Consider the following 24,688-nt stretch of genomic DNA (forward strand, 5'->3'; position numbering starts at 1 on the left):
CAGTTTCCAGGAGACGGAACTGGAGAGGCAGGTGATGCAGGCCTCACCCTCTGAACTGCGGTAGCGTCAGCCTCACCTTTCAGTCTGACACCAGAGGTCCTAGGACTGCTCCTCCTTCCAGCAGAGGCTGAGCTTGCTGTAGGCCCGGGGCTTGGCTCATAGGGTGGGAGGGGAACTGCACAGTGCACGCCCTGGCCAGCCCGAGAAACCTGTGCACACTTGTGTCCCGGCCTGTGTCACTTCCTGCAGGCACCTGTGCAGGGAAGGGCGTCCCCACTCCCACCACCCTAGCCGCCGAGAGTCCCGAATGCGTGGGTCTGGGGCCTGGAGAGACAGGCTGTCCCCTCTCTCCCTCCGGCAAAGGGCACTGCCTGGAAGTCTGTCCCATGCCTGTCGCGAGGAGACGCTGGCTTCCCAGACACATGCGGGGACAAACGAAGTCCCTGCGAGAGCACTCGGATCCTGCATGCGGAAAGGGGCCAGGCAGGGGGCTCTCAGCCAGGGACTGCTGGGTTGGGGTGGGCTGGGGGCAAGGAAAGAGGAGGACTGGCCGAGACACCAGTAGGTCGCGAGTACCCGACACAGCACTGACCCCAGGCCCAGCCCTAACCCAGGCTGTCTCCCGAAGCCCCGGCCGCGCCCCTAACCCCGCCCCCAGCCCTGCCCCTAGGCTGCGCGGCCCCGCCGCCTGCCCTCCGCCGGAAGCCGCGGCCCCGCCCCTCGGCCAGAGCAGCCCCGCCCCACCGGGTTGCTAGGGGAAGTGACGTCACAGCGCGATGGCGGCGGCTCCTTCAGGCAGCTGAAGTGAGATTTAGGCCCGGGAGATCCGAGTCCATCCGCGGCGGGGAGAGGGCGAGAGGGGCCGGCGGGGGCCGGAACAGGGGCGGCGGCCCTCGAACTGTCCCATCCGCCCCGTATTGAGGCGCTGGGAGCGGCGGGGCGATCGGAAAACGATGGTGAAAGCGGGGCCGTGAGGGGGCGGAGCCGGCAGCCGGACCCGCAGTAGCGGCAGCGGCGGCGCCGCCTCCCCGAGCTCAGACCCAGGAAGCGGCCGGGAGGGCAGGAGTAAACCGGTCCCGCCGCCGCCGCTATGGAGCTTAGAGTGGGGAACAGGTACCGGCTGGGCCGGAAGATCGGCAGCGGCTCCTTCGGAGACATCTATCTTGGTGAGGCGTCCCCCTCCCCCCCGGCGCGGGCCACCCCAAACCGGCGTCCGCCGGCCCCGGTTCCGCTCCGGCCTCCGCCCCGGCGACCCCGCCCCCAGCGGCTCGAACCCCAGGCCCGACCCTCTTCGCCCGTGGCGGTGAGCCGGGTCCCCCCTGGTTCGGATCTCCCAGCTCCCCAGGCAGGAACTTTTGGCCTTTTTGACCCGCGCCCCTCCACCCCACCACCCCACCCCGAGGGCACCTGCTTAACCTGAGCTCGCGGCCTCTGGGCAGCGGCCGGGAGCCTCGGTTAGGCCCTCGCTGCCCGCTCTGCCCGCCCCGCCTGGTGTCCGCTCCCAGTGTCCCCCCCAGGCAGACAAAGGCCGTCGGCGAGTGCGGCTCCCACGTCCTGCGCTCGTGCGGCGGGCACGAGAAGAGTCCGGGACTGGCCGAGGCTTCCTCGGCTCTCCTCGTGACGGTGCAGCCTCAGCTGACCAGCCCCTCTGACCCGGAGCCTGGGCCGTGGACCGCAGGTGGCGCACAGGGTCGCCTGGGGGCCAGTCGAGTGGTCGTTGAGAACATGTTGCGCATCCAAGTTCCGTACTAGGTACCTTGGCTTAAACGAGAATGACATTCAGGTGATTCGGTACAAAGTCAGCGTTAGGGTGTTGGCAGACTTAGAGGCAAATAAAGTGGCAAAGCTCTACTCATTAGCTTGCCCTTTTGCTATGAAAATTCTTCCAGGTAGACGGGGGGAAAAGATTAGAACGTTCCGGATGGCTTCAGATTTCCAGTGGAAGGAAGCGCATATACACGTGTGTAATAAAAGGTTGGCTTGAGTCTTACAGTTGGAAGTTTAAGAATAGCTTATTGGGTTTTCCCAAAGGAATAATTGTGTATAAGTTATTCCTACCCCCACATTTGGGGACCTCCAGCCTGGCACTCGGTGCGTGTGCAGAGGGACTGTCATTGCGCAAGTTTGGGGGTAAACATGCTCTGTGCTTGCGCAGCCCGCTCTGGTGTTTTTGTTTGGCTGGTGTCAGGGAGGGTCAGGAATAGCTTCATTTGTCAGTTAATGCTTCTGGTTATGCCTTTCAGATGGTCCCAAGTCTGTGTGCTCACCGCCCCATCCTTGGCTATAGTTCCCAAAAGGATGCACGACCTACTGGGCTGACAGTCTAAGAGGAGTCCACACTTAGGGTAGTTCCTAACTATTTTTGGTACCCTTACCCTACAGGGAAACCTGTCACATCAGTATGTGCTTTACTGCCCTGCTGAGTAGGATACACTTTAGAGACACTTGTATTCTGCTGTTTCAATATTTATGTCCAGTAGTCAGCAGTTGCCTTCTCAGCAGTGTTTTGGGAGGCAAAGTGCTGGGTAAATGCATGCTGTTTGCCTTATTTATAGAACAATAGATTTTGGCGAAAGTTTTAAAGTAGAATCTAGGAGCCGTACGGAAAAGCCAATCCATTAGCTACCCTTACACTGATACAAAAAAGTCGATGTTTTGAAACTTTTTGTTCTCTGGTCTGAAACCTTGCCAGACAGCTCTCGAGTTTCCAAAACTTTGTTCAGACAGTCAGAGTGTTGACACTGTCAACAAGTCATTCACAGAGAAGTTGGGAGTTTTGTGGGAGATCCTGTAGGCTTATTCACAAGTATGTCCCTTGGGCATCACCTTGTTCTGGGCACACCAGTGGTGCTTGATACAGATCATCAGGCTGACTGGTCCCAGAGGGATCTGTCCTCACATTTGTCCTTCACATTTATCCTAAGATGGATAGACTGTGGCTCTTGAGTGCTCCTTATGAGTACCCACATGGCCCCGCCATTGGAGTACACTTAGAGTTACTTGTGTGTGGTTGGATACAACCGTTTATTTTCATCAGCCTTGGCTCTTGGCCCATGTAGTGGTGGCTTCAGGCTACATGCTACTCCACTGAGAAAATGTGACATGGTTTTGTTAGATTGAGATGTGACTGGAAAAGTGGGTCACAGGTGGTTCAGTCGCTAAATTGTGTCTGACTCTTTGTGACCCCATGGATTGCAGCACTAGGCTTCTCTGTCCTCCACTATCTCCCAGAGTTTGCTCAGAATCATGTCCATTGAATTGGTGATGCCATCCAACCATCTCATCCTCTGCTGCACCCCCTTCTTCTTTTGCCTTCAGTCTTTCCCAGCATCAGGGTCTTTTCCAGTGAGTTGGATCTTCACATCAAGCGGCCAAAGTATTGGAGCTTCAGCATCAGTCCTTCCAATGAATATTCGGGGTTGATTTCCTTTAGGATTGACTGGTTTGATTTCCTTGCAGTCTAAGGAACTCTCGAGAGTCTTCTCTAGCACCACCTCGAAAGCATCAATTCTTTAGCGCTCAGCCTTTTTTATGGTCCAAAGACCATGTGATGGATTGAGTCATCTGTACCACTGTTGTTTGTGGGTTGTTGTTGTTTTTTTTTCCATTTTTCAGGCAATTAATTAGTCATTAGTTGAGGAATGAGGAATTTGGTTCTCATCTTAAAATTACGTCCTACAAATTATAGTATGACGACGATTTAAGTTGTTCCAACTGCTGCCACTTTGCTATAGGTCAGATCACTCTGGATGACTCCTCCTCCACCTTGCTTTGACTTTGGGGTTTGGGGTCTTCTTGGACTTCCTAGCGCTTTTAGATGTTTGAAGCTGAGGGTTAAGAGCTATCCTTCAGCTTGCTAAATGCCTTACGGACCAAGAAGGCCCAGAGCTGGCCTCCCTTTCCAGCAGCCTGCTGTGCTGCCATGAGCACTCGGCACTGTGCCCTGCAGTTTATTCCAGTCTTTCCCAAACTGTGTGAGCCCCCTGTTCTCATGGAGCTCTATTCTTGTCCATGTTTGCTTGTAGAGGTGGTTACAGTACCTTGGACCCACCACCCTTCATGATTGGTGGAATGGAGGTGGTTTTCTTGCTACCAGCGGTTGGCATTTGTACTTGATCCTGACATTCAGTTTGTCAGAGGATGGCCTCATCTGTCCAGTCTTTACCCAGATGGACTTTGCGGTTTGACTTTTATCATGCACACAAACGCTTTGGGGGAGCTAAAGCTTAGTAATCTCTTCATACTTGATTTTCATGGTTTTCCCCTCTGTGACTTTTGTTTCTCTTCAGTGGGGTATCTGGCACGCGGTAGAAGGTCCAAAATGGTGGCTGACTGGCCAGGAGAGGAAAGCAGTTGCCAGTACACAGCTCTTGTAGTCATATGCCTGTGTCCTATACAGTGGTGGCTTGAGTGTTTCTAGATACCAAGTCAGCTGCTTTGTCAGTGGTTGTCCTGCAAGAGTAACTTTTGACCTGCTGTTGAGAGGCCTCTCCCTATTTCTTAAGATAAGACAACCATCAATGGGAGTTAACCTTTCTGTTCCAGGAAAGGGCCAAGCTTAGGGTTAAGTTCACTTCATTTATCCTCTGCCTTTGCTCAACTTGAGGGACATAATTTTGCTTTCCTAGGACTAGCATTAACCTGTGTCTAAGCATAGACTAACATCTTTACCTAGTGAGAGGGAACTCTTGTCTGACTGCCAGTGGAACTGCACAAAAGAGCTGAGGTTGTTGGGGGATAAAACATCTCACTATAAACAGACACCAAGAGTAATCATGATGTGCCGTTTGGTTTTGACTTGCTCTGAATCTGGAACCCAGAGCTCAGTAATACCTTTCAGATTTTTTTGTTCCCCATCTAGAAGTACTTCTAAAAGTTACCTGTTGTGAAGGACCAAGTTTTGTAATTTCCAGTTGTGGCAGACCAGCACTTTTGTTAAGTAAGATTAGAATGCAGCAGTGTCATGTTGCCGTCAGAGCTGTTGGGTGCTTCCGCGCTATCCTGTATTTTCCCTTTGTGGACTGGTGGCAGTTTGAGGACAGGACTTGGGGAGCACTGGTGGTAGAGTGCAGGGGATGCTGTCAGCCAGGGGAGTTGGGATAGGACTGCAGGGCCACAGAGTGGTGCACCTCAGTTTTGCTCGGGGGTCTCTCACGTTTAGTTCCCATGGAACATACAGAACTTGAAGCTCTGCTGCTTCACCCAGCGATGAAGACCTCTCAGAGGAGACAGCCTGGAGTGGGTGCTGCCCTCAAGTCTGTTTGGCAGAGAACCCATGTCCAGGCCTTTCCTCTTTCAGTCATCAGACTCAGGGCACCTTCCACATCTGTGATGCTGTAGAGGGCTGGCTCTGTTGCTGATATGATCCTGGAGGAGGTGGGCTCTGTGTCCTGGTATAATAATCTTAGGGCAGGCTGACTGATCACTGTTGTAATCATGGAGGAGGTGAGCTGTTTCCTGGTGTAATCTTAGGTGAAGCTGACTCCCTCGCTCTGTGTGGTCTTGGGGGAGGCTGGCTTTGTTGCTGGTGTGATGTTGGGGGAGGCTGGAATTCAGTTGTGTTTCAGAGTTGCCTGTGGTCATTTGTCCCCAAGACTATCAGTATTGCAGGGTGACTCAGATGTTAGCTTTATCAACCATGATACAGTGGAGCTAGAAGTGTTCTCAGCCTTCTTGAAGGTGCAAGTTCAGTAGGTAGCCTGTGCAGGCCCAGGCTGTGTTGTCATTGAGAACCTGCCTCTTGGCAAGGTGACCGAACAGACATAGTTGAAGGAGCAAGAGTGCCATCATCAGAGACTTCGCTGCTCCTGCTTTGGGGTGGGGGAGTTGCTGACGTAACTAGTAAGATGAGTCATCCTTTCCTTATGGGCTGGCAAGTTCAGTTCAGAGTTCCAGGTCCTCACAGGAACTCCGAGTTCATTTTCCATTTGCACAGTACATTTTAAAATGAAGTCATTTCTCTTGTGATTAGGTAAATTATCCCAATCTGAGGCAGGAAGGACAAAATGTATTACCTATCTTCTGAGTGCCCAGGAGTTTTTGTGGCATGGTAAATGGAGTTCTTTAATTCAGGGTGGTCACTAACAGTGATCAAATGGTGGTTATTCCCATGGAACCCCACCATTAGTGACCAGCTTTGTACCTAGGGCCACTAGAAATGGATGCATTTCAAGCAGCTATCTGAGCAGACTAGAGGAGAAGGTTTCTCTTTCTTGGGCATTTACTGGGTTCGTGAATATCAAGCAGACAACTCTCCGCAGGTCTTCATTGTTCTAATGCTTGCTGACCTTACTCTGCCTTTTGTCCAGGAGTCTCAGTGTGCTTTGTAACCAGTAACCCATTCATGCCCACAACTCCAAGAAACAGACTGTTGGTCTCCCCTCTGAATTCAGATGGTGAGAGAAACTTGAGTTGCCAGGGACTGGCAACATTGCTTTGCCCAGCGTGGGTCTAGGTTTCGTCTGGGCTGCTGGAGCCAGTGTTAATTCCTTCACAAACAACCGTACTTCTGGGAAGGATTAGAGTGCTTTAACTTAAAACTGGTGAGGAAAGCAAGGGGAGACCTACGTATGTGCTTTCTAAGACTGCTTTTCCTATTCTCTCTAGTGAATGTGCCTTGGGAGGGGGAGGGGGTCTTGTAGCATAGCTTTGAGTCAGACTGGCATTCAGAAACATTTGTGTGATAAGCCTGCATGGGTAGTGGTTGTCACGTATGTAGGTCCACATTGTAGTAAAGAAGAGAATGGCATCGTGAGGTTAAACTTCTGATCTTCAGTCATGGGCTGGTGATCAGGAGGTGTGAGCAGATATATTGCTAGTTTTAGCACAAAAGTGGCAAAAGATGAGTGACAAGTACGTGTTGCTTAGGTGTGATTAGGGGTTTGAGAACAGAACCCAGTCCTGATCCAGTGTCCATAGGAGACACAGAGCAATGTCCTGGTTCCTGGGAGGGAAGGGATGTGCTGGGTCTCCCTGGGCCTGGCCTGTGTTGGGTGAATGATGGCTCCTGCCATGTTGTGGGAACCGAGCCCCCTTGAGAAGCACCCTGCTGTTTGTGGCTTGGTACTTGGGCCACATGGTCTGAGATGGGTTTAGGCCATGTGGTTGTTCAGTGGAAACCCAGCTTTCCCTCTGGAGAGAGGATTGTACACACTTGAGGCCTATCAAGGAAGCATGGAGAAATGGGGTTGACGTGGAATGTGTTGCCCTGGGACTCCCCATGGTCTAGCCTTGGGTGGGTGAATGCAGGGCTGACCAGCAGGATGGATGAGAAGGTTCAGACCAGGTAGGGATCCTGTGGAGAGAACTGTACAGCCTGTCTCTGGTTCTCCTGGTGATCAGAGTGGGGCCATATGGAAGTGGGTGATATAATGCCATGTAAGATTTTTCTATACATATTACATACTCCTATTTTAAAAAGTGAAAATAAGGTTATTTTCCCACAAGGATTTATCTACCTCTGACACCATTTTGTAGTAGAAAGTGGAGTACATCCATCAGCTAGTCGTCCTCAGAAGATTCTGATAGCACTCGTTTCTCCAGTGTATTGTAACGTCGGGTTAGGTGGGAGATAATAGATGATTGACATTTGTGGTTTTCTTTCTTTGCCAAGGTACGGACATTGCTGCAGGAGAAGAAGTTGCCATCAAGCTTGAATGTGTCAAAACCAAACACCCTCAGCTCCACATTGAGAGCAAAATCTACAAAATGATGCAAGGAGGAGGTATGGTTTTTACCTGTTAAGAAAACCAAGGTGGTGATTGATAAGGGAGATGCAGATGTCATGAATCACAGTCTGGTTGATTTGGAAAGGGGGCAGGAACGTTCATACCCTTGACTCCAATCCTGTGGCTTCCTTCAGATACTATCTGAGAGGCTTGCAAAGGGCCTCACTTGACAAAAGAAACATCACTGTATGCTCTTTGCATGAATATTCCCTTCCTTAGGGAATGTTACGTACTGGTATCTTTGAACACAACCTTATGTCAGCACTGACATGAAGCTTGCTGCTGATCCTCCTGTGCTGTCTCAGTCATGCCTGCAGCTTTGGGACGGTCTGCGGACTCTTCCTTCTGAGTGAGACCCCTTCCAGCTCAGTTACTGTCCCCCTTCTGTGAAACTTCCCCTTGGGCCTGAGGGTACCTGATACCAGAGAGCACCCATCCTGATTTTAGAATCTACTTTTTAGAATTCTCTAGACTTTGAAATTGTTTGGCTAATAGAGCAGGAAGGGGCTTACGGGGGGGGGGGTCTCAGTCCTGAGGACACTGCAGCATTTTGAAGGGTGTGCCTGTGCTGCTCCCCAAGGAGCTTGGGAAGTCTAGGCACAACCCTGAATGTCTTGAATTTCCCTGGGGACAGGGCTTTGTGTGTGAAGAATAGCTGTGTTAGTCCCTCTTGGAAACCCTTCAAGGCAGAAGCCCCCATACTTTCAGAGTTGGGGATGGGGGTGAGCTCTTGGCATTTTGCCAAAGGAAGGCTTGTCTTCAAAGTCTGTGTTGGCACTTTTGTCAGGTGGAAAGGGAGGGCTGGTGAGGTGACTTCTTGACATCTTTGCTTCACAGAGCAGTTTAATCTGTGCTACTACTGCCAGAAGCCACCGTATCTCTGTTGACATAGCACAAGGTGTCTCTTTAGCAGCAGATACATCTTAAAGCAACATTCAGGGTCCTGTGAGATGATTGCAGAGGGGGTGTCCAGTGCCTCTCGTCCCTGGTATTATGAGACCAGGAGAGGCTGTAGGTTCTTGGATGGCACATAGAGAGGAGACACCCTGGCCCCTCCAGTGCCCAGGAGAGGTTGACAGAGGACCCTGCCAGTGTGTCTGCCCTCTGGAGGCCCTTGGTGAGCTTCTCAGGTACCAGGTGTGGTCTACACAGCTTTTAAGGTGGTGATGAATAGGAAGAGGTGACTTGGGATATGGCCTTCATGGTGGAAGGAGCTTGGTGATGGCGATTGGATGAAACCTTCTGACTGAAAAGCCTGTGCATTTGAGGAGCAGCATTTCTGGGAACTCAGAAGCTGGGCACCCAGGGACAGAGGGAAGGAGAAAAACTGATGCCCAGGGAGGAGCTAATAGGGAGTAGATTTAAGACTCAACAAAGGGAATTCCCTGACAGTCCTGTGATTAGGACTCTGCTTTCTCCACTAAGGGCACAGGTTCAATCCCTGGTCAGAGAACTAAGATCCTGCCTCCACAGAAAAGAGTTTATTTGGGTTAGAACAGAGTCTCTCCTCCTCTGAAGCGTTACTGTTTATTGTGGAAGCTGTCTCCTACATGGAGGACAGAGAGCAGCATCCTAGGTGCCGGTAGGCCCTCACCCCCTCCCCCAAGTTGGGGTGATCAGAAATGTCTGCAGACGCTGCTAAATGCCCCTGCATGTACTTCCTGCTTAGACGCCCTGTTTTAGAATGCAAAGGATCACTTACTTTAGTCTTCCCACGCCGCTCCTCTAGGATCATGGAAACCCACCAGAATTCTAGAAAAGATATTCTCCTATCTGACCCTACCCACATATAGATTGGGTTTTACTCTCGCTTCAGGTGTACACTTGGTGAATTCTATCAAGATGTAAATGTTTTAGAAACCTGAGTCTGTCCAGGAGAGCAGAGAGCTCCATGCTGATACTGTTTTGTGAGCTTGTCCTAGCTGAGATGAAGCTGGGATGGCCGAGGAGATAGAGGCCTCTGCCTGGAAACCTCATAGCTCTGCTGTTGGCCAGCCTTCTGTGTCCATCTCAGGTGGTGCATCTCTGATCATGGTTTTTTTCTTTTTATGCTGAGCTCTCAGCTTCTTTGCAGACAATTGATATTGATAGCATCATAGGAGAAAGCTTGAAGCCCAGGGCTTGCTTTGCCCTTTCTAGCTCGTAGTACAGTGTTGCTTGGGTTGCTGCCTGGTAACGGTGGCCTTGCAGTGCTCCGCTAGAGAGAGATGCTGTGCTGGCTCGCTCAGGCCGCCTAGGGGAGGGGTTGGCATTTAAAAAAAACAGCAGCAACATGTTTTGGGGTGTGGATGAGATGGGTGAAAAGTTTCAGTTGTATGGTAGCATTTGGTAACCAGACTTACCGTGGTGATCACCTTTTATTAGTGTATACAAAGATGAAGTTGTACACTTGAAACTAATATGTTTTATACCAGTTTTACTTCAGCAAAAGCAAAAAAAAGACACACTAGTGTCAGGTATTGTTAAAAGTGTTTTTACACGTGCCAGCACATTCTCCACCACGGTCATGTGCATATAACGAATGAAGAAACTGAGGCTGTTTCTAAAGAATACAGGTTTGAACATGAGCACTGTAGCTCCCAGACCACTCCTGCAGAGCAGCCCTCCATGAGGGTCAGCAATCAGGAATGAGCCCCAGATCGAGTTGATGCAATAGATTAAAAAACTTGAAATAGCAGAAATAATTTTGATTATGTTGGTGAAGGGCTTGGGTGGACACCCAGTTTTTATCAAAACAAAGTGGACTGCCAGGCAGAACCTAGAGGCTGACTGCACTTTCCAGTCCTGATAACCCCACGAAGTATCTTTAGACCACATTCTCCTTGGGGAACCTTCAAGTGGAGATCTTTTGTTTAGTTCACAGCTACTTCTCAGTAGAGGCTCATAGTGGGTGTGGTAGGAGAGGGTGAGCCCTTTGTTTGAGAATTCAGGCCAGGGCTGAGGGTGGGAGTTCTGCGCTGATGGTGGGTGAATGCCACCAGTGACATGGGCAGTAGAAACAGGTGGCCTCACCGAAGTTCACTCTCATTTTACATGCCTGGTCAGTTCCCACAGTATATTTAAGACAGTTATGACCTTTTTTATTAGGAAAGGTTTTACAGTACCTAAGAACATGTAGGGCTCATGGCTATCGGAATACTAAAATGAACCCCCAGAACTCCCATATGCTTGAGAGAGAGAGCAGGAAGGCCTTCGGCACCTGTGTGCCCACCCCAGGACTTCTCTACAGCTGCCCAAAGCCTGTCTCCCCATGCCCTTGCTTAGTTTGTTTTTAAATTTTTTTTTCCTCCATTATCCTGCAAGAAGTTAGTTTTTTAAAATCTAATGACATTTCCCAGAAACATTTGGCCATTGTCTTTACAGTTGTTTTAAGGTTGAATTGCCAAACACTTAATGAACAATTGTATTTGCATTAATACTGAGTCCCCATGTTTATATTGAAACTTTCCACAAATGCAATGGAAAGCATTTACCTGGTGGTATCCCTCCTTTTTCACCCCCAGACATGTTTTGGTTATCTTTGGACTGAATGAGGGAAAAAGTATCAAGTGTCCAGAGCTGCACATAACATTCCAGGTGACCCATTTTCCATGTTAAGGGCGAGTGGGCAGGGGCAGCTAAGTGTCCCTGGCATGGCTGGTCACCGGGTAGCACTCTGGTGGCTGTGTCTCTCACCTGTGGCTTCACATGTCCTGCCCCAGCCCCAGGAGTGGCACGCTGGCATCCCAGGGGCATTTCAGCTTTCTGGTCTCGCTGCACCACACCTCTGAGGTCATGGAGCAGCTGTCTGTGCACAGGGAGCTGGGTTATTCTTGTGAGTGGCTTTAGAGTTGATTGCTGCCTGGACCTCAGCATTTAGTTTGCAAGACAGTCTGCTAAGGATGAAGCAGGCTACATAGCATCTTCCTCTTCTGGCCAGGGAACTGAGAAGAGGAGCACCCTGCTTCTACTGCAACTTATCTTAGGGTGATAAGGTGTGTTGGTGTCGCCAGTAAGAGAGACGGTACTACCAGTGAAATGGACCATCAGAGCAGATGAGTGGCAAGTCCATGCCCCATGTCTTCCTAGTTCACACGCTTCTGAACACGAGTAATAACAGTCTTACTGTGTGTATTCTACAATTTTCCTCATTGACCTACTGTGTTCCTGAGGTTCTTCATCGTTGACACAGTTGTGCTTCGATGGATTTCGTTGCAGTTTATAGGCTCTTGTGTCTCCATTAACAGACCTCCCTATGTTGAGGAGGAGCCCTGGCTGGTTTCTAGGGTTTTGCTCTTAAGCATGGTGCCACAGTGACTCCCTCGCCCACATCCGCTGGTGCAGAGCCTGTTGGTGGAATAGCATTCTGTGAAGCAGGCAGGTGCTCTGCCTGTAGGGTGGCACCTCAGGCACAGGGATGTGTTCCCAGGTGGTTACCCACATTTGCCTTCACCTGGGCAGTCTCAGGGGACTCCTATTAGATCCGCATCATCTTCAACCTTGCCATTAATCATTCTTCTCCAGTGTGATTTGGCGTGTCTCAGCCAGCACAAAAGGGGAAGTTTCAAAGAATAAGGATGGAGAAGAAACAAACAAAACTTGTGCATGATCTGACTTCCTACATAGGAGACCAACAAAACAAGTTAGAGCGGTGAGCCAGATACTGAGGATCAAAGTATAAAATTAGTTATCTTATTACACCAACAACAGTCAGTTAGGAAATACAATCTTTTTCTCCTCAGTGCAAGCGAGTCTTTATTGTTTACATTTGACAGGGAAAAGAGGGAAAGGGCCAGCCCATGTGACAGGACATGGCGAGTAAGAAAGGAAGTGGGGGCACAGCAGAGTCAGCCACCGAGTCTTTGCTTTCCGGGGGTGAGGTCCCTGCGGCCCCAGGGCTGAAGTCTCCTGTAGTTCGAGAGCAAGGGGAACGGGAACCAGGAGAAGACAAACTACTCCTTCCTCGTAAATTCAAGATTTCAAACAAAGCTTTGGTGTCTAGCAGTGAACATGGAGTTATATTTGTTTCCTGTTAAACAGTCATGTGGCCACTTTGATAGAAGTTTCTTGGACTTGCACAAAAGCTCTTGAGTGACCTGGAGATACATACATCTTCCCCTGAGTGGTCTCCCAACCTCACTTTCTACAAAGAAGCCCCCCGCCCCACCTTGCTTGTCTCTTCCCTAGGATTTGAGATTAAAGTAGGTTTGATGCATGCAAATTCAGCAGTGTGTTTGTAATGAATCATGTCAAGTAACACTTGATTTGGGGTTGGGAACAAGGGATGGAGTGTTACTAGCTGCTTCAGTACTTGTGCACAAACCTTTTGAGTTCTGGAGCTACCCCACAGACTAAAGGTACGGGTGTGTTGGTGAGGATGGAGAAGGGAGTAGAATAGGAGTCAACTTTTTAATACAGAAGATTTGGTCTGAAATAGGGGAAGGGAATACAAAAGAAAGAAGGTCTTAAGACCCCTGTTTTGAGATGGGGGTGTGGCACCCCCAAATTTGTGTCTCAGATCCTTTGCCTGGTGCACAGCCTTTTATCTGTCTCTTCTTTGAATACAAGGAAGCTTATAAACAACAAAACCCCAGAAGAACATGAGAAAAGGCCACTGCCTTATATTTACACTAGGCAACTAGGCTACCTCATGTTATTTCCAGAGCAGTGACTCATGAAGTCCTGTGAAGCCCCCACAAATAGTAAGTAGAGGGGCAGACACTGGGGTGACAGAACCCAGCATCAGACATACATCCCTCCATGTGTTCCAGTGTACCCACCCCGTTCCAGCACTGAGAGTCCCAGCTTGTGAACTGAGCCCTTTGTCCTTCAGCTGCCACAACACTGACCACTGCTGCTGGGGGCAGGTTGCTGATGCCAGACACTAGGAAGAAGCCCTTGCCTGTGGCCTTGAGAAGCCAGGGCAAGAAAGCTCAGCATTATTAAAGCATGATTTTGCTTCATCTTCACCTGGAAGCTCGAGCTGGGTGCAGAGGTGCCCTTTGAACCCACTTTTTACAGACACACAGGAACCCTGGTGAAGGCTCAGGGAGGTGAGGCAAGTCTGTGCCTGGGATGGGAGGTCCGAAACGGGACTCCCTCATCACACATAGAGACAGCCCTTACCCAACCATGGCTTCCTCTTGGTGCTGTCACCTGGCCCTGCCTCTCCTGACCTGTCTACACCACATTTCCTGTGCAAACTGATTTCCATCCTTTGAGTAGGAGATCATCAAGTCATGGGGCAACAGTTAAAACCTTGTCTTCTGTGGAGCATTGATGGTAGACAATGCACTGCTCGAGATGAAATACACAATGGAGCATTTCTATGAAGGAAAAAGTCAAAATGCAGATGGTTCATTTGCACATAGCTAGTACAGCTTGGCATCCTGAGAAAGTGGGCCCCCAGGGAGCAGTAAACAAGTGGTGCTGGCTTCGATGGAGGGAGAGGGCTAGCAGGTCTGCAGCTGTTGCCAGCCGTCTCTGCCTGTCCTCAGTCCCATGTCCTATCCCAAGAACAGGTCAGGAGGAGGCCAGCGGGGGAAGCCCTGCCTCAGCCCTGAGAGAGGGGGGGTCCCAGAGAGCAGTGGCGTGTCCTGTGGTCTTGTGCTCAGCCTTCTCCGACACGGGAAGTGTTATTACTACATAGCCTTCCACAGGAAAACACTTCCATGTCCTGGCCACTTGCAAAAGCTGGGAATTTGGGAGTGGAGACCAAGAGGTATGCAGGTTCTAGAGGGATTTCCCCCACGCCCGCAAGCACTTGCCCAGAGCCTTCTTCCTCTGTCTCACCCCTCCCCCTGCCAAGAAGAAAGTAGGGGGATGCCATAGACCCTGCCTGAGGTCCATGGCAGTGCCCCTACCCACCCTTTCCCTGCTTTTGCCACTTTGCTCCTCAAGCCTTGGATTGCAAAAAGATAGCCCCACCTACTGTGGCTGCTTTCAGCTCCCTGGTGCCTCTCACTCCACCTACAGAACACCTACCAGGACTGGAGACTGGAGACACTCCACGCCCTTGGGGAACTTCTCAAAAGGTCAGCTCCACTGCTTTGCCCTCCTTCAAGTTCCACAAGCTCTCTGTGTACAGCTCACTTTAAGGCTTAGAGACATCCACTTGGAGGTCAGGTATGACCCCAGGGGTCATGGATGGGAAGCTGAACCTGGCGCATAGTGACCCCTTTTAATTGCCAGTACTGCACAGTAGCTCCACTGGCACCTTGCCACAGCCACCTGCAAACATCTAGTTAGACAGAGAACCAAGATCCCTGGTCAGGTTGCTGTTGGCTCCAGAGAAGTCTAGAGGCCAAAGTGTTGTCTTATAATACTGTTTACAGTAGTGAAAGACAAACCATAAGGTACAGAGGAATAAATCCTAAGCCAGGTGTGACCTGTATGTAGAAAATGCATTGGAGGATACTGATGAGGACTCAAGTAAGCAGAGACATTCTGTTCATGGAGAGGATGACTCAGCAAGATGTGTCCCAGAGCAGCTCAGAGAGAGGGCTCGGGGAATTCCACTCAGTCCAGCAGGGCCCTCTTCCCACGGGACAGGCTGATGGATTTGAAGAGCAGTGAAGGGCCAGGTTGACTGAGACGTAAATGCCACACACTCACCCAGCACCCAGATGGCAGCTTCTAGTATCACTCCCCACCAAGAGGAGCCCAGATTCCAGGGTGAGGCAGGAAGAGGGAAGGTGAGTCTGAAGCATGTGGCTGAAAAGAAGGACGTGTTTAGCCTCTAACAGGTACTCTGGCAAGAGTCCCGAGGACACAGGAATGAGCTTGAAGTGGGTTCAATTAAAGCCTTGGCACGAATAACGGATTATAATATGTGGAAGAGACTCTCAACACTTCTATTCACCATAGTTCTTTTGGACAAAAGAAAAGAAAAGGTATCCAAATTGGTAAGGAAAAGGTAAAATTGTCTTTATGTACAGATGGATGTATAGAAAACCCAGTGTACCAACTCCACACACAAACTACCAGAACTGATAATGAATTCATCAAGGTAGCAGGGTACAAGTGTAACATACAGAAATCTATTTCATTTCTTTACACTAACAACGAAATAACACAAAGGGAAGGTAAAAAGACAGTCCTTTTAAAAATTATATCAAGTAGTATAAAATACTTAGGAATTAACCTAAGCGAGGAGGGTGAAAGACATATACTGAGAACGATAGAACGTTGATAAAGGAAATTGAAGATGATTTAAAGAAATGGAAAGATACCCTGTGCTTTTGGATTGGAAGAATGAATAGCGTTTAAATGGCCATACTGCTTAAAGCAATCTACAGAGTGGATGTGACCCCTATCAAATTACCCATGACATTCTTCACAGAACCAGAACAAATAATCCTAAAATTTATGTGACCCATAGAAGAGGGGAGAATTCACGAATCCACAGTGCTCAGCACACACACACACACAATCCTAAGATTTGTATGACACATGAGGGGAGAGTTCATGAGTCCACAATGCTCTACACATAGACACACACACACAGTCCTAAAATTTATATGACACGTGGAAGAGGGGAGAGTTCATGAGTCTACAGTGCTCTACACACACTCGCATGCGCTAAGTTAAGCTCCACAGAGGGGCGGAAGGAACAATCAAATGGAAACTAGCCACTTTGTGGACACTGTTTTGTAACTTGATTGGTTTAAAGGGTAATCGGATGGATACAAACATATCAGGTTGGTACAAAAGTAAATTGCTGCCGACCATGAATTTTAAATCATTATAACTAGGTTCAAAGACATCTTTATTAATCAAAACAGGAACCATTACAATGAACACATTGTTGCAAACAAGAAATAAGTTTGTTCATTCAAATCTGTAGCATAAAAATCTGTACTTCAGTATTTGACCAACTTTTGGAAGTGTTTTCTGCCTCCTGCTGGTTGTGGAAGCATTTTGCTTGCAAAAGAAGGCTGATGAGATGCTTGAAGAAGTGGTAGTTGGTTGACAAGAGATCAGGTGAATATGGTGGATGAGACAAAACTTTGTAGCCCAATTTGTTCAACTTTTGAAGAATTGGTTGCACGAGGTGCAGTTGGGCAAGTTGTGGAGAATTGGACCCATTCTGTTGACCAACACGGTCATTGCAGTTTTCGGTGCATCTCATCGATTTGCTGAGCATACTTCTCAGATATAAGGGTTTCACGAGGATTCAGAAAGTTGTAGTGGATTAGATGGGCAGCAGACCACCGAACAGTGACCATGACCTTTTTTGGGTGCAATTTTGGCTTTGGGAAGTGCTCTGGAACTTCTGTTTCTTCTCAGTCCAACCACTGAGCTAGTTGTCGCTGGTTGTGGTATAAAATCCACTTTGCGTTGCACGTCATAATCCGATTGAGAAGTGGTTCATTGTTACATAGAATAAGAGAAGGTGACACTTCAGAACGACAATTTTTTTTAAATTTTCAGTCAGCTCATGAGGCACCTACTTAGCAAGCCTTTTCACCTTTCCAATTTGCTTCAAATGCCAAACAACCATAGAATGGTTGACATTGAGTTCTTTGGCAACTTCTCATGTACTTTTAAGAGGATCAGCTTCGATGATGTTCTGAGTTTGTCATTGTCAACTTCTGATGGCCAGCCACTACGCTCATCTTCAAGGCTTTGTCTCCTTTGCAAAACATCTCGTATATTCATTAGCAGTTCCTGGATCAAATGTGATGATGTTGCAAGTTGTCTGCGCTGCTTTCCGACCTGTTTTGAACTCAAATAAGATTGCTTGAATTTGCTTTTTGTCTAGCATCATTTCCATGGTCTAAAATAAATGTGAAATAAACAGCAAGTAATAAGTCATTAGCAAAAAAACATAAAGTGAGAAATGCACATTAAAGTGATGTGTAGCATAACCACATTGAAGAATGTATTCCAACATTAAACGGCCAAGTTCATCAGTGCAAAACCACCTGGTGTAAATTACTTTTACACCAACCTGATACAAGTTCAAGTAATGACACTACCCTCAAAGCTTCATCCACAGATTACTTTTTTTTCTTCACAGATTACATATTAATAATACAGAGGGGAATTCCCTGGTGGTCCACAGGTTAAGACTGCGCTTTCACTGCCTAGGACCCAGGTTCAGAACCTGCTGAGGGAACTAAGATCCCACATGCCCTGCAGCACAGCCAAAATAACTTACAATAGCAAAGAGGAAAGTACTTTTTGTTGGAGAAATCTGGCAGATTTCCATCTGTCAGGTGATCAAAACCAGCAATCAGGCAAATCCAAAATTGAGAAACATTCAGAATTGACCTGAAATCTACAAAAATTTCTCTTTGATGGAAGATTAAAAAACTGTTCTAGACTTGACCATGACGACTTCATGGCAGTGCATGGTCCTAGATTGTACCCTAGGCAGGGGACTTCTGTGAAGGACATTACTGGGACCTGCAGTTGGGTCAGTGTGAATGTGGACTCTGTCTGTCTGTGGTGCATCATGTGTGTCACCTGCAGTACTGTGTCACCCACACTCCAGGTACAGAAAGACCCTCATGGGCACAGGATTCTGACTTCACTGGAGGAGGTGTTAGGGTCAGTGAGGGAGGCCTTGTGAACACACGTGGCTGAGGTTGCTGAAAGTCCTGCCTCCCCTCACCCCAAAATCCACTTCAGATGGCTCAGGTGACTTTAGTGTGAAGAGAAAACTAAAACCTTTTTTTAAAAAATCAGCATTATTGAGAGGAATCAAGCTGCATGTATTTTGAGTGTGGTGATTTGAGAATTTTACCACGCGTGTCCTCTCAAGAAACCATTGCCATAATTAAAGTGACAAACATACCCATTGCTCTTCAAAGTTTGTTGGATCCTTTTGTGCTTCCTCTACCCCCGCCTTTTGTCATCTGCTTCTGTCACTATAGGTTGGTTTGCGTTTTCTAGAGCTTCCTGTGCGAGGAGTAGTACTGTGTGTGCTTTATTTTGAGAATTTGTGTGTCAGTGGTTACTCCTTTTTATTGCTGAGAATTATTCCCTTGGGTGCCTAGTTTCTTTATCCCTGCACCTGTTCATGGGCACATGGATTTGTTCCAGGTGTCAGGCACTCCAAACAAAGCTGCTGTGAACTTTCATGTAGGTATTTATATGGACGTTCATTTCGTTTTCCTCCTGGGTAAGTGACTAGGAATGGAATGGCTGAACCAAAAGTAGTGAATGTTTTTTCTCTTTGAAGAAACTGCCAGACCGCTTGTACTTATGTTCCCACCAGCAACATCCAAGGGCTTTGTTGGTTCGTGTCTTTCAAATAACTTGTTTGTTTCACCTAAGTTACTGAATGTATTGGCATAAAGCGTTTATATTTCCCCATGTTTGTGTGTGCTCAGTTGCTCAGTCATTTCTGACTCTTTGTGACCCCACGAACTGTAGCCCCCCAGGCTCCTCTGTCCATGGGGTTTTCGAAACCCTGGCAAGAATACTAGAATGGGTTGCCATTTCCTCCTCCAGGAGATCTTCCCAACCTAAGGATTGAACCCACGTCTCCTGTGTCTCCTGCATTGGCAGGTGGAATCTTTACTATTGAGCCACCTGGGAAGCCTGAATCTAGTGATGTTGTCTCATTACTGTTTGTTTTGTTTGTTTTTCATTTTGTTTTGTTTTTGGTTGTGCCATGCAGCTTGTGAGATCTTAGGTCCCGGACCAGGGATAGAATCTGGCCCCTCAACAGTGAAAGCACGGAGTACTAACCAGTGAACCTCCAGGGAATTCCCTCATTCTTGCTGTTGGTAATTTGTGTCTTCTCTGTTTTTACCCTGATCAGTCTCATTAGAGATTTATCAACGGTCTGCTGAAAGGACCAGCTTTGGTCTCAGTCTTTTCTCTGTTGTTTCTCAGTTTTCTGTTTCATTAGTTTCTGCTGTGATCTTTTATTTCACTTCTGATTGCTTAGGGTTTAAGTATTTTCTTAAGGTGGAAGCTGAGATCACTGATGTATTTTCTGTAGTATAGGCATTTAGTGGCTATAAAGTTTTCCCCTACCATAGCAACATCTCAAATCCAGATGAGTTTTCTTTTTCTTGTAGTTCAAAATGCTAATTCCCCTTTTGATTTCTTTCTAGATACATAACTTATTTTGAACTGTATTATTTAGCTTCCAGATATTTGAGGATTTTTTTCCATAGAACTGTTATTTATTTCTAAATGAATTCCACTGTTTCTGAGAATATATGTTGCATAACTTGAATCCGTTTAACTTTATTGAAGCTTGTTTTCTGACAAGAATGTGATGTGTCTTGATAAATGCCCTGTGATACCTGGGGGGAAAAAAAGCTTGTTCTGCTGCTGTGAGGGGTGATTGACATCTCTAGTCAGGTTGTGGATTTGTCTCTCTCCTTGCAATATTGCTTCATGTATTTTGAAGCTCTGTTGTTAGCTGTTGGAACACTTAGAATATATGTTTTCTTGATCAGTTGATGCCTTTATCACTGTGAGATGACTGATAATATCCCTGGAAATACTCTTCTGCACAAGTCTACCTTGTCTGATACTGACACAGCCCTTCTGCTTTCTCGTCGATGTTGGTGTGGTACACTGTCTCTTGTGACCTAGTTATAATCTGAGGAGTGTTTGGTGTGGATCCTTTCTTTTCTGTCTAGTCTGAGAAAGTGCCTTACCTGTGGGGTTTACATTCAGTGTGATTAATGACAGGATTGGTTTTGCTGTTACTTTTGTGTCATCTGGTTTTTGCTTCAGTTTCCCTCCTTTTTAACCTTATTTTGAATTTTTTTTTAACATTTCTAAATGATTTTTCTTGTGATGACGTCCTCTGTTGAATTCTTTCACTATCTTTGTGTTGTTACTTTAGTGGTTCAGTTAGGGTCTATCATCTCTTGAGCAGGATGCAGAGGAACCTGACCTCGTGGACTAGTGCCTGCCTGCCTGTGTGATAATGTCATATGTTTATATTTACATGTTGTAAATGCTGTAATGCATTGTATTTTTATTTAAGTAGTCATGTCTTAATTAATTTTTTGCTGCTCTAAGTCTGTGTTGCTTTGCTTGGGCTTCACTAGTTGAGGTTAGCAGGAGCTCCTCTTCATTGCCATGTGTGGGCTTCTCATTGTGGTGCTTCCCTTATTGTGGAGCACAGGCTGTAGGCACACAGGCATCAGTAGCAGTTGCAGAATTTGGGGCTCAGTAGTTATGGTGTGTGGGTTCTAGGGCACTTGAGCTTCAGGAGTTGTGCCATACAGGCTCGGTAGTTGCGACTTGTGGGCCCTAGAGCTCGGGCTCAGTGGTTGTGGCGTGCAGGCTTAGTTGCTCCACAGCAGGTGGAACCTTCCTGGAGCAGGGATAGAACCTGTATCCCCTGCATTGGCAGGCAGATTCTTAACCACTGTGCCACCGAGGAAGTCCCATAAACAGTCATACTTTTTAAATTTAAATAATTTTTTATGTACTTATGTTGTTATTTTCATTCCTTTGTAGCCCCACACTTCCATGTGGCATCGTTTGCCTCCTGCCTGAAGGACATCCTATAACATGTCACGGTGGAGGTGATTGATTCATCACCCTTTTTATATCTGAAAATATCTTCATTTTGTCTCTGCTGAGGTGTTTTTCAGTAGATTGCCAGTTTTTTTCTCAGTTCTTGGAAGGTGTTCCTCCACTGTGCTTTTTTCTCTGGCTGCTTTCAAGGTGTTCTGTTTATCACTAGTGAGCAATCTGACTGTCAGGTATGTCAGTGTTGTGTTCTTTATGGTTCTTGTGCTTGGGCCCTGTTGAGCTTCTGTGTTCGTGGTAGGCCACAAGCTTTTGTTACATTATGCCTTATAACCTATGGACTTTGTTAAGTTTGTTCTCATGTCATGTGTAAAATGTATTTTTAAAATATTTAATTGTAAAAATGAAAAGTTGCCCTGTTGATATCAAAATCAAAAGTATTTAGCATCTTATAGTGCCAGAAAGGAATGCAGTACTCAAAATAAACAGCCTGCAGTGATGGGGTATTAAAGGGCCCCAGGAGCTGCTCGCTGAGAAGCAAGCAAGGCTTGGATGCTTGAAGCAACAGAATAAGTGATACAGTGCTGGAATACAGACCAGAGTGTAACACAGACACTCGTGGGCTCATACTGTTGGGAAAAAATAGCGAATAAGTAAATGAGGAGAAGAGACACATCTGTGTGGAAGCATTCTGAGTCATATATATGAATGCTCTGCCCTCTGGGAAGGGGGCCCCAAACCCCCTCTTAAGTGTGGCCCATCCCATGTGTAGTGCCATCTCCACAGGGAGAACGGGATGGATAGGGGAAGAAAGAGAAACTCCCCAGTGGAGACACGTGACAGATACACCTCAGCCAGGTGACCAAGGGTACAGCCATGGTGAGGAGTCATGTTGACAGCACAGCCCTGGCGGGACGTGATGAGAAGGGCATTTTCCCTCTGTGGTCTTCCTCCCCAAACCCACAAGCCCAGACTAATAATGAGAAAAACATCAGACAGGCCAGCAGAGGGACAATCTGTGCATCCCTGCCCCGCCCTCCTCCAAACTGTCGGGGTTGTTCAGACCAGAAAAGTCTGAGAGACCCTCCTGGCCAAGAGCAGCTGAAGGAGACGTGACGACTACTCGTCATGTGAGGTCGGGACAGGTCCTGGAGCAGCCAGAGGGCATGAGGTTAAACCTGAGGAAGCCTGAGTAGTATACACTTTAGTTAATGACAGTGTATCAGCATTGGGTCATTAACTCTGACACCTTACCACACTGGTGCAGGGTGTCAGTCATAGGGAGACTGGGACCCGGTTGTGGGAGCCAGTGTGGCTCTTCCTCCTGAGCCCCTCACTCCACCCCCACTGTGAAATTGGCCTTCCAGCCTCTCCCCATGTCACTTCTCACTGCTCCTGCCCAACCGCCCCCCATCAGCATCACAGGCCTGGGTGTCCTCAGTGCAGGTCCACGGGAGGTGGACTGACGCAGACTCTCTTGCAGTGGGCATCCCCACCATCCGGTGGTGCGGGGCTGAGGGCGACTACAACGTCATGGTGATGGAACTGTTGGGACCCAGCCTGGAAGACCTCTTCAACTTTTGCTCTAGGAAGTTCAGTCTCAAAACCGTCCTACTCCTTGCTGACCAGATGGTAAGACTTCATTTTTCTCCACTGAAGGGCAGCCCACATGCTCAGCACAGGCTTGGTTTGATTCATCAGTCTGATGAGGCCTTCAGTGTTGTTCGCTTCCTTTTTGTGCCATGCGTTCATACGGAGAAAACAGAAGCTTGTTAACTGTGCAAGACATAGTGACCCATGGAGGGCAGGGCGTGTTTGCAAGTGGGCCAGGGTTCCCCTTGGTTCCTTCTGCCAGGCTGCAGCCTGGGATTCAACCTGTCACCCCTGCTTCTCCACCTGCAGATTAGTCGTATTGAATACATACACTCGAAGAATTTCATCCACCGAGATGTGAAGCCGGACAACTTCCTCATGGGGCTGGGTAAGAAGGGCAACCTGGTCTACATCATTGACTTCGGGCTGGCTAAGAAGTACCGGGATGCCCGCACCCACCAGCACATCCCCTACCGCGAGAACAAGAACCTCACTGGGACGGCGCGGTACGCCTCCATCAACACACACCTTGGCATCGGTGAGCCTTCCTGCCCTGGCTGTCCTGTAGCCTCTTGGGGGCCCTGAGGTTTGGTTGTGGCACATTGGGTATGGAGGCTGGCATCAAACCTTCGTAGCAAAGGCTGGCATCTGGGCCTGGAGACCTTATCTTGTGGGGCGTGGGGGACAACATGTGCTGGGGCTTCCTCACGGGTGGCAGTGCATCTCCTAACAGCACAGCAGGGTTGCTTCTGCGGAAGCAAAGACTCCACGTGTCCTTGTTGAGGCTCTGAGTTTATCCCCAGGCAGCGTCTGTGGGGTGTTGCTGTGCATGCTCAGGCATGCCACCCTGACCTGCTCTCCTCTCTGTGCAGAACAATCTCGAAGGGATGACCTGGAGTCTCTGGGCTACGTACTCATGTACTTCAACCTGGGCTCACTGCCCTGGCAGGGCCTGAAGGCTGCTACCAAGAGGCAGAAATATGAGAGGATCAGTGAGAAGAAGATGTCCACTCCCATCGAGGTGTTGTGTAAAGGCTACCCTTGTGAGTGTCCGGTGGACAGTGAGCCAGCTGTAGTTCTGTGGGAGGGCAGGAGCCTGTGAGGTCTGGAAGAAGGACCAGGGAAGCCCCCCAGATTCTGGCTGGCTGAAGCCCCCTCAGCATCCTGCACAGCTGGGAAGGTGAAGACTGGGCAGGTGACCTGCCCTTCGAATGGCCACAGCCTCTGTCCCTAGTGCTCCTCTGCCTTCCTGAGCCGTAACTCAGGGAGGTTTCCTTTTGTTTTTGTGAGACTTCTCCTGGGGTAAATGTCTCAGATGAAACTATGTTATGCTCTGTGGTGCTCAGTTTTCTCATCCTCTTTCCTCAAAGCATGCCTGATGTTTCAGGCTCCAGCTTTCACAGCCTCTCTCTGTGGCCATGGGTGGTCATGGGTTCTGTGGACAGACAGCATTCTGGCTCTCAGTCAGGAATACTGCTGGTTACCTCTGAGTCTTCTGGTGTTTACAGCTGAATTTGCCACGTACCTAAATTTCTGCCGTTCCTTGCGTTTTGACGATAAGCCTGACTACTCATACCTGAGACAGCTCTTCAGGAACTTGTTCCATCGCCAGGGTTTCTCCTATGACTACGTGTTCGACTGGAACATGCTCAAATTTGTAAGTGTTCCCCTAGCTCACTGACCACTCAGCGTGGAAGGGGCTTGCCTGTCAGCAGAAGGCCGCCAGCTGCCACCATCCCTTTCTGGGAGCTATACGAGGTGGGGCTTCACGAGGCATGGCTACTACATGGGGAGCACAAGGGGTTCTGAGAAGCAAAATGCCAGAGGGCAAGCCAAGGAGGCGCCTGAGGGCCACGATGTAGTCCACAGTGCAGGTCTGCCCAGACCAGGGCTCTCATTGGAACTCTGCGGTCCTCAGGATGTTGTCACTGCAC

General features: G+C 48.5%; 1 protein-coding gene across 24 annotated transcripts in view; it reads left to right on the plus strand.

The window, feature by feature from the left end:
• Nucleotides 1-768: 768 nt before the first annotated feature.
• Nucleotides 769-24,688, plus strand: part of CSNK1D (casein kinase 1 delta) — a 36,558-nt gene continuing 12,638 nt past the window's right edge. For 8 of the 24 annotated variants that reach the window (XR_014078852.1, XR_014078855.1, XR_014078853.1 and 5 more), the window contains exons 1-6: nt 769-1,166; nt 7,613-7,723; nt 22,645-22,793; nt 23,064-23,292; nt 23,627-23,797; nt 24,263-24,411. Coding sequence is in view for 16 of the 24 variants with exons in the window: in XM_081576941.1 (XP_081433067.1) it covers nt 1,091-1,166; nt 7,613-7,723; nt 22,645-22,793; nt 23,064-23,292; nt 23,627-23,797; nt 24,263-24,411 (885 nt within the window). In the remaining 8 variants the exon portion in view is untranslated. Of the gene's footprint in view, nt 1,753-7,612; nt 7,724-14,606; nt 14,741-15,441; nt 15,611-21,146; nt 21,395-22,644; nt 22,794-23,063; nt 23,293-23,626; nt 23,798-24,262; nt 24,412-24,688 lie in introns of all 24 variants that reach the window. The other 16 variants (XR_014078857.1, XM_081576944.1, XM_081576947.1 and 13 more) reach the window with 7 other exon arrangements.

This window comes from Giraffa tippelskirchi, chromosome 3, assembly GCF_054371585.1.
Source record: "Giraffa tippelskirchi isolate mGirTip1 chromosome 3, T2T-mGirTip1v1.2.pri, whole genome shotgun sequence".
NCBI classification, from domain to species: Eukaryota; Metazoa; Chordata; class Mammalia; order Artiodactyla; family Giraffidae; genus Giraffa; species Giraffa tippelskirchi.